The sequence below is a fragment of the Trachinotus anak genome, unplaced genomic scaffold (assembly GCF_046630095.1).
Source record: "Trachinotus anak isolate AG129_WGS33_773 ecotype Australia unplaced genomic scaffold, CSIRO_AGI_Tana_v1 ptg000007l, whole genome shotgun sequence".
Taxonomy (NCBI): Eukaryota; Metazoa; Chordata; class Actinopteri; order Carangiformes; family Carangidae; genus Trachinotus; species Trachinotus anak.
The window spans coordinates 13,428,212-13,438,205 of record NW_027273858.1 but is presented as its reverse complement, the minus strand read 5'-3'; the positions used below and the strand labels follow the sequence as shown (position 1 = coordinate 13,438,205).

Genomic DNA, 9,994 nt, shown 5'->3' with positions numbered 1-9,994 from the left:
CTTGTGGCATGAGAAGATTAAAAAAAATGCCACATTACAAAGCAAATTGAAAACATGTGAAAAACCACAAAGGAAGTCCAGGAAACTATTCACAACTAACTAAACATCCTGAATTGTTCATACCACAAACATTTACCAAAGCAAAACACTAGAACCCTCACTGCATAAAACGCTGACATGTGTGCAGTAGTTTTCATAGTACTAAACGCTCGACGTGCGATTCGTGAGAAAAGGGGAGAAAATACTTTTAGAAAGCTGCATTTCTCAGGGAACGCTGACTAATCCTGCACGCGCTTCTTCATCGTTCGTCCTGCTTCGAACTTAAAACTATCCAGTTTAATCACAGGCTTCTGCTGTGGCTCCTCGTTAGCTACGCTGGAGGCCCAGAGCTAACTTTTTTTAAGGAATGGTAGAGTGTTTTCTATTATTTCTCTCATCCAAATCAACCCAGCAGTTCTGAGGAATTTGTTCCTCCAGTTTCACCTTTATGAACCCGAGATGAGGTAAAATAAAATGAAATAAACTAATTGCAGTCATAATCAAAATCACAGAGACTTACATGAGACAATTTAGACAAATGGCCAACAACAGTTTTATTCAAATTTGTTGAAATTCAGTATTTACACAGAAAAGGGGGAATTAAATACATATGTAAAATATTTTCTGAGACTTGTATGTACCAAATATTGTAACACTGTTGTCCCTGAATGCACACACAAGACAGCTGATACACAGCATCTCTGGTTCTCAGTTGGTATCAGACCTGAGACACTGATGAATTTCCTGTGCTGTGTCAGTCTCTCTCTGAGAGGATGGAGGGTGTATGGAAATTTTGTCTGGAGGCATGATACTGCTCAAACAATGCCACCTCTCACTCACAGGTCCAGGTGAAAACTCTGCCCCATGCATCGCCCGCCAACAGAGTAGCATGGCTCCTACACAGGAGAGAGTAACGTAAATGAATTCTGTTGTAAAGCACACAATAATACTCACAGGAAGCAGTGCATGTAAGTCAGCCAATATTCAGTGAGCTTCTGAAGTGTACACTATAAGTATTGAAATATTTACCTAGAGACTAACTCCCACCTCTCTCTGCTTTGGGGGCTGCGAGATATTTACTGTACCTGGACATGGCCAGCGCTGTGATGGCTGGATTATTCTTGGAGCGTCGTTGCGTCACAGCCTGACTTCTGTTCAGCTCTTGACATAACACCAGATGTCTCTCCCAGCCTTTAACCTGGCATGAGCTACTCACTGTGGATACATCATGACAACAGATAGATCAGCCTCCACTTATTACTGAATCACAGGCGTCCACCATGTCTGTAACTCTGACCCAACTGTATCCCCACAAAAAAATTTACCCCTGCCTTAACACTGTGTTTATCTGTGGTCAGCAGGCTGTTAAAATGAGAAAATTCCCTAGAATATAAATGCTCCAGTGTTACGTAAAGACTTGTCTCGATGTAATTTGCAAAGCATAATACTCCTATGAGGTGACGCGAGGCTGTAACCAATGTATGCCAAATTGGATCTGGGTATTATTGCTTTCTAAATTATACACGCACACACACGTCAGCAGAATTACTCATCAGTGTTTACTGCCTCTATGTTTAATAACTTTATAACAACATAATTCCAGCTAGCCCTAACACTAGTGAGGGATGGGGGTAAGCATTATAATCTCTCATCTGGAAATCACGCTGTCTAGCTCTGAGATGAGCGGTTAAAAATAATCATCTCACACTTCAGGATTTATCTAATTAGTTAGTGATGGGTTTCTTTTTGAAACACGAAACCCTTTGAGCAGCTGCATCTTAGTCAGTCTCACAGTTGTGCCACTGTCAGCCACTCCCATTATCTGTGTTGTTATAAATACAGCACCTACATGCATATCCGATCCTACTGCCAGTAACATTACCATCTCTCTCTGTTCGGTCTTGCCCTGGGGACACAGGCTCTTCTGGAGGGCCAGGTAATTGTGTTCTGGTGTACTCTGTCTTCCATATCTGTATGAGAGACACATAACGAGTAGCAAAATCAGACATAATTCAACATAATAACAAACACACTCACATACGCACCAGCACGCGCACACACCCCATAACTCAAGGTAATAATAAAGTAATAATACCATTTGTGTGTGTGTTGTGCATGTGGCATGGACACCCACTCCCAAGTGAAGCCTAATTTAGAGTTTGCTGCTTTGATTGCAGAGAGGCATCATAGGGCTTTTATTAATCCTAAGCATAAACAGTTACACACACACACACACACACACACACACACACACACACACACACACACACACACACACACACACACAACCCATATGGTGTTATTAATACGTTGATGGACATCCAAGCTACTACCTGCAAGGCTAATGCAAAAGTAGTGACTACACAGAGCCGCCTCTCGTACGCATCTACTCGTCCTACAAAGAGCTGCCAGATGGTGACATTAAAGACGGACATTTGAATCACCTGTATGATGCCATCTTCACAGCCAGTGACGATGACATTCCTGGCGTCCCACTCATGTCGCTGTGTGAAGCTTACACAGAGGATGTCTGCCCGAGGCCCGCAGGAAGTGTCAGTGCAGGTCAACAGCTGACCCTTCATGGTCCACAGGTAGAGCAGAGGTCCCGCACATGACGCAATCTCACCCTTGAAAAGAGCAGTATGGTGTTGACACCCATGTGCGCACAGAGATGAACAAAAAACAGGCAAAACACACACAAAGAGGATATGCATGCTGTCAACAATGAGAATCCTCCCTTCCTCACGCTGTCAGTTGAATGAACAGTGTGCCAAAAATTACAAAGAACAAAAGAAAGGGAGGAAAGAGATTTTGAGAGGAGAGTAGGTGGAGAATTACTGAGAAGATTAAGAAAGTGGACTCACGGTGAGGTCATTGATAGCCAGTGCAGAGACACTGGTTGGGTGTCCTGCTAACTGGGTGATGTAGCTTAGCTCCTCCATATCCCACAGGATACAGGTGAGGTCACGGGAACCACTTACTATCACACTGTGGACCTCTGACACTGCCAGACATGTCACTGAGTCTGTATGACCGTATAACGGCTATAGAGAAAAATTAGGTCAGTGTTATTGTCAACGTGTATGTACCAATACACTCTGGATATTACTGTTAAATCTCTGGGGTAAACAAACACACAGACAAACTAACCTGTCTGAGTTTCATGTGAGTGAGTTTGTCCTTGTGGACTGCTACATCCCACACACACACCACAGTGCTGGTTCCTGCAGTGATGATGGTTGTCGGGTTGGGACAGGCTGCACACAATGTCGCGCCCCAGTCACATAAACTCTCACACACAGCAAAGGTCTAGAGATGGACACACATAGAGAGTCCATCATAACAATGTTTATGTATGTTTGTATTAAGTGAGTGAGTGAATGGATATGACACTGATGAGCTGTTGGTGTGTGTGTGAGACCCAAACCCAGTGAGATGCTTCATATGTGTGTGATTAAATTGGGTAAAATTCAGTTGTATATTGTTATAATGTAATGAATTTATCAATCCAATTCTCACATTTGAAAATAAGTCCATGCTTCATGGCTGTGCACTGTGGGCCTCCACGGGATTTTCTAGGCTACTGTATAACCCCATACATACCTTCTCTGTGGCATAGTTTCCAAAAGCACAGCTGTTGTCTGGGAAGCCCCAGCTGAAGAAGGAGGTCGACAGAGGCGACAGGAGGAGCCGGTTTTTCTCCAGGACCAAGACCTCTTTTTCCAGACACAGTATTTGACCTACTGGGCCCCTCGGCAGCTCTGCAGAGGGGTTTTACAGTGTTACTGAGAGTGGGGCACCATGAGTAAAAAGTTGTGAAAGAAAGTAAGGGGGTGCTTTCTTTAAATGAAAAAAAGGAAGAAAGTAAATTGCCATTTAAACATATGCACCCATAAAAAAGTAACAGTGACCTCATTCTGCCTTTTGTGTACCTGAATAAACTTGCCTGGCCAAACAAAGGTAATGACTGTTCAAAAACATCACATTAAAGTGTTGTTCAGTAAACTTGTGAACAATTTCATTAAATTGACCACAGAAAACTGGGCAATTAAAACAGCTATTCCCCCTTTACGAAAAGCTGAGCAAGACTCTGTCCTAGGGGGACACCAGCATCCTGGATAGTGTAAGTTGTATGTACGTGCATGTCTGCGTGCGTGCGTGTGTGTACGTGAGCGTGCGTATGTTGCTGAGGCAGGGAGAGAGCGGCTGTAATTGTGCCTGTAATTGACCTGTACATGCAGGAACTGGCAGAAATCATTACATCCTTTCACCAGTTCTGCTTCTAAAATCCCCAGAAAGAACTCGTGTCTGCATTAGTCTTAGCGTTCCTCCTCCTATTCATCTCTATCTGCTTATTGATCAGATCAGACACTCTAAGATTTAATATGAAATGTAATATGCAGGAATCTCTCCCTGAGCATTCGCAGATTCATCTCCTCTCCCTCAGTGGGCCTGTAGGGATATTCAGATTATTAAGTAGGGCTCAGCGGAAGAGTCATCTCCATATTGTAGCTCTAACAGATAGCTCCTTCTACTCTTCCATAGTGTAAATTAATCTATGGACATTCTCGCTCTGTTTCAATGATTCCTGTGAGACCTGGGCACATCTTGCATATAATAACTGACATCAAACGGTGTCAAATAAAATAAAGGTGGAACAATACACAATAATGCCAAATACAGATGACTATAATTGATTGAATTTAATTTACTTGGCAGAAAATAGCTGATTTGGATTGTTTGGAAATATCCGTTGTTTATAAGGTTATAATATAATACTTTAATTTCAGACCTTCTTTTAAAGGAATAGTTTCACATTTTGGCTGAACGTATGCCAAACATGAAGCTACAGCCAGAATCCAATGAGCTTAGCATAGCATAAAAGATGGAAACAGGAGGAAATAGCTAGCCTGGCTCGATGCAAAGGTAAAAAAGCTCACTAATTAATACTTTATTTATATATAATAGAAAAAAACAGAAGTGTAAAAACAAAGCTTTAGAGGTGCTGGTAATCTTTTTCTCCAGTCTTTGTACTAAGATAAGCCAAATGACCACAGGCTGTAGCTTCATCTAGAGTGGTATCAACTGCTTTAATATTATCTTTTATTATCCTCCTGTACCTCTGAATGGCTGTGCAGTGGTCTTCAGTTTATCCAGTTTGAAGAAAAATGGAGTTGGATGGGGTGGTGATGATCCTTCTTTCTTAGAACCACTACGAGGTGGATGTGGTTTGGTGAAGAGCTATGGAAAAGAAGCAGGTGATTCAGACAGAAGGATTATGTTTAAGAACAATATGAAACACCTACATGCAGGAAGTTGTGTACCCTTTCTGCTTCCCCCACGCCGATTCCTTTTACCTGTTTAGGAACCTGGCCAAAGTTGCTGACGTATCCCAAGATTGTGCTCCTTATGAGGGGGTCCTTAGTATTCTGCCAACCTCTCTGGGCATAGAAGTAAGGATGGAAGGTGTTGACACTTTCTACAGCAGCTGGACCTTGTTGCCGATACCCAAAAATGAGGTCGATCCACAGGTGGAGGTGGGAACTCACATAGTCACTTTCCAAGGCCTAAAGCAAAAAGTGCAGGAGATTGTTGCACAAACTAAGACCAGCTAGTCAAGTAATATTACAAAACTACTATGCTGCATTAAGCACCAGTGCAATGAAGCAATACAGCGGTATGCAATGCTCATTGTTATTACAGTGAGACCAAAACCATCATTCAAACTCTTAATATGAGAGTTTGGAAACACAAAAAACTTATGGGAGAATACAATAGCAAACCAATCAAATTATTCAGGTAGTGTGTGATTTCTTCCAAAAGTCAATTTAGAAGTCTAGAACAGCAGGAAGCTAAACAGCTGTGTTATGAGCATATCTTCATGTGGGAATTAAAGAATGATTTCAGTAGAATTACCCAGAGACTGGTTTTGAAGAGTTAATAAGGAAAAGTGGGCATTATGACCAGCCATATCCTTGCACCCATTCTTAATAAACCCATCGTGGAATAACGGAAAACTAAAAAAAAAAAAACATCACAAGGATATATTGTCCAGAGTTAATTTGGCTATGGAAGAAAAAAACAATCTTCTAAAGTCACTAATTTTATGAGAATGCTAGGCAATATGAGTAGTTCAGTAGATTACAGAGTGGTAACCATTATAGTTGCCCCAGGAATGGAAAAAGGGAGGGTCACACTCGGAAGAAATCAGACCAACAGAGAGGAAAAGAGCAGTTATACAATAACCCCACACAGTGAAGGAGAAGAAAGAGCTAAGAAAAGAGAGAGAATATTCAGCCCATAAACAGCTGGCAGAAATAATGGCATCATGAAAGAGAGTGTCTTGTGGCTGCCCTGAATAGTATTAAATAGGCTTGTTGTCCTTCAACGTCTGTCATCTGAACTTCTTTGCCTTTTCATGCAATTTCTTGATAAGAAAAACAACTGCTCCTTATATTTGAAAACAGTCAGTACTGAAAGAATTTAACTGAAACAAACTCAATGAGATAAGATGGCCTTTAGAGAGTATCACCACTACGACAGTGGGTGTTGTGAATAAGATCTGTCTCTTATACTGTGCTAGAAAGAATGGAGACAAACAAATTGGCAGAAACCAACAATGTGACAGTGGATACTTGTTTTAGATACTAAAACAGTGCATTTTCTGTGTACATGCATCAGCTAGTATTGACAAACATTATTAGGTCTTGTGGGAAAGCTCCTTGTATGTATCAGGCCAGACTGGCCAATTTTAACGGACAGGCATGGTGAGGTCGGGGGTCACTGACCTCTCGATGGATTCTAATGAACTCCTGGGGGTCACCTTTCGCCCATGGAGGCAGCTCCACATCTCCCAGAGCAGTACCATCCTCCATACACCCTACAGAGACATGGACACACAGCATATACTGAATTCTGGCTCACATCCCACTTTCAAGGAGTTTGAAGAAACAGTTTTTTGTCACTGAGGCCACTATGGAGTAATGCATTGATGACTGGTTCCCCGTTTTGTTTGTGTGTCATCTGTGTGCACAACTTGCACATGTACTGGGCATGCATTAGCACCTGTGTTATGCAATACCTTTAGAGGATAAGGCTAGTGATACTGTATTTTTAAAAAAAAATCAAATCCAAAATAAATTTTACTAAAAAGTATTGGCTGAAACAAATATGAAACAAATATAGCTAACTTCTCTGTGGCACACACCTCCCTTGTTGTCCAAAAACTATTAAAAACACATCAGTGACCCACATGGTTGAAATAAGTGATATGTTTCCTCATTACGATGAACATTTGCACTGTAGTCTATCTTATCATTATTGCTATCATCTTTATTTTTCAGTCACAAATACATCATCTTGCTGTTGTAAATGCTCATTAGGCCATCTCTTAATATGAAAATAATGAAAATAGTCCAACAACTTCACTATTTACTCTTGTGCTGTATGAGTAACATTTTCTAAAAACTACAGTACCCAGCTGAAATGGGCTTGGGGCTGAAAGCCACAGAAAGTGCTGACAGGCAGATTACCGCTTTGCTGGCTTTGGTCTTGAAGAAAAAAAAAAGAATAGTGCTCGTCTAATCCTTTGAGTGCATAACTAATACAAGTGTGTGTACAAGGCAAATATCTCAACAGGAAATTCATACTTTCAGTCATTCATTTAGCTACACGGAGGATGATTTTTGAGACTGACCCAGCTGGATGTGGTTGGCGTTAAGCAGGAAGTCAGACAGGTAGAAGAACTCTGGGATCAGCTCTCTGACATCGCCCATGTTGTCTCCAGAGGCCGACTCCCACTCCTTCTTTACACTGTGAAACATCCGCTCTGGGATATCAAACCCTCCCTGTGGGGGAGACGAAGCACAACACTGTCAGATCCCCGGCACACTGTTGAACCAAACTTTGCAACAGGCATACTAATAAAGTAGTCTGCCTGATTCAGTGTTGTGAATTATATTTTTTATTCTTCATTGTATTATGTAAGGAGGAAATATTTGCTACTATTTGAAGAAAGCTTTTCATCTTTCTGTAAAATTCCATAATCTATAATGGAAATCTCATGAGAAAGAATGTAATTTAGAGTAAAACAATTACCTCAATGAATGAAAATAGCATATATACCGGTAAACTCAGTTAGAGATGTAAATTCAGTTATGGATATTACTACACACCCGTTACACGCTTCAGAAGACAAAAAGGCACTGTAATTCACCAGACTAACATTTTTATTGCTTTATTCTGACTATCAAATGCATGCCTTTTCATTCTAATCAATTGGATGCTGCATCATAAATTGGTAACATCTGTGGCCATTTGCATTGGCTTCTTTTAGATGCTTTCTGTAATTATTTGCATATATATTGAAATCTCTCTATAATCTCCTTTCATACCAAAAGCAGCACTGAAAAAGGGTCTGGAGTGCTGAAAATAGCTCTTATTAAAGTCATATTATTAGCAAGATTATGTTCGAAAACAAAAAAATGACAAAGTGACTAATGTCAATGGGCATCTGGAGCAGTGGGTTTGCAGAGGGGCCTGTGTGTTAGTGAACAGACTGATACACTTCCATGTCCTCAGAAACATCAAGACAAAACCTATAGTAATCAGCAGTGATTACATTCAGAATATGATCTACATAATACCTTTATATTGTGTTATACCGTACATTTATCACTTACTGTAATGTGTGAGAGTATGCAGAGCTTTAGTCTATTAAATGAGCCTTGAATTGGTGCATAAAAGCCACAATTGCACTGAAAACTGCTGTCAAAGTTTCAGAAACACTTCACCCTGTCTGTCATCATTCAGTAAACTTACCATATCAATATCTATCATTCAAAGCTTTTATTATTGATTTCTTGACATGCTGATAAAAAGTTTGCTGTGATATAGTGAAATTAGATATGAGTTTATGTGCCATAGACAGCAATGTATTATACTTTTGCATGTGATGGACGTATTTATTGTTACAGTACAAACCATACAGTAGTTTCACACAGAGAAAAATTCTTATATTTACTAATCAATGTCATTCTTCACGACTGAATTTGATTTTTGTGGTAACGGGTTAGTTAGGCAACTGACCGTCTGACCCATTAAGGTCAGACCCACCGTGTGCTGTGGGCCACAGCATTTTATCTAATAACAGCTTATTGTTGTAAAGGACATAAAAAACAAACAAAAAAAACATTTTTCCAACTGTGAGTTTAGTCTAGATATACTGTTGCATTTCCTGGTGTTGAAGGCCTCACCTGCAGTGTCTGGAAGGTATGTGAAAACGGCTCTATCCTGACAAGGAAGGACGCCACAATGATGGCTGAGGAGTAGTGGGTACAGTAGTGGCATCGCGCTGACAAATCTCCTAGAGAGTGAACCATTTTAAAAGGACATAGTGCGCTGAATAAAAAGTACAGTGAACAGGAAAGGTGAGAAGAATGACAAGTGATAAGGTGAACAGATACCTTCACCCTCGCCGTTCTCCACTTCTTCGTACCTCTGGATAAACATCTGCTTCCTTTTTTCTGTCTGAGCTCCCATTGGCTTAGACAGATCACGGAAAGTTGCAGGGTTTGACAGATCGAGTGTCTATTGAGGAGAAAATACGATGGGATGAGGGTGAGGAAAAAATATACACACTGTATATAATATTTGATAGATGTTATATACATTTCACAAAGGCTTGTTGTAACAAAAACCCCTAACAGTTTTATTACCATGGTGCCTGAGCTACATTATAAAGGTTATATATGCTGTGTGAGATCCTACCTCTGACTGGTAGTCAGCTAGGACCCAGGGGAACACTGGATACTGCATCAAGTCATTGTATGTCCTCCCAGCGATGGTGTTCAGACGCATCAAGTACTCAAAGTTACTTATCTCCCCTTTCTAGAACACAGACAAGACGACACGAGACCATCAAGACAAGACAATATAAACACCTCTCTAAACACAG

At 40.7% G+C, this 9,994-nt stretch overlaps 1 protein-coding gene across 4 annotated transcripts in view; it reads right to left on the bottom strand.

The window, feature by feature from the left end:
- Nucleotides 1-568: 568 nt before the first annotated feature.
- Nucleotides 569-9,994, bottom strand: part of wdfy4 (WDFY family member 4) — a 40,022-nt gene continuing 30,596 nt past the window's right edge. For all 4 annotated transcript variants that reach the window (XM_071480737.1, XM_071480739.1, XM_071480738.1 and 1 more), the window contains 14 exons: nt 9,808-9,927; nt 9,504-9,627; nt 9,294-9,403; nt 7,736-7,886; nt 6,828-6,919; nt 5,397-5,606; nt 5,160-5,280; nt 3,643-3,800; nt 3,190-3,348; nt 2,904-3,083; nt 2,484-2,666; nt 1,922-2,009; nt 1,125-1,254; nt 569-935 (listed from right to left, as the gene is read on the bottom strand). In XM_071480737.1, the coding sequence (XP_071336838.1) occupies nt 872-935; nt 1,125-1,254; nt 1,922-2,009; nt 2,484-2,666; nt 2,904-3,083; nt 3,190-3,348; nt 3,643-3,800; nt 5,160-5,280; nt 5,397-5,606; nt 6,828-6,919; nt 7,736-7,886; nt 9,294-9,403; nt 9,504-9,627; nt 9,808-9,927 (1,890 nt within the window). In that variant the 3' untranslated portion in view covers nt 569-871. The remainder of the gene's footprint in view (nt 936-1,124; nt 1,255-1,921; nt 2,010-2,483; nt 2,667-2,903; nt 3,084-3,189; nt 3,349-3,642; nt 3,801-5,159; nt 5,281-5,396; nt 5,607-6,827; nt 6,920-7,735; nt 7,887-9,293; nt 9,404-9,503; nt 9,628-9,807; nt 9,928-9,994) is intronic.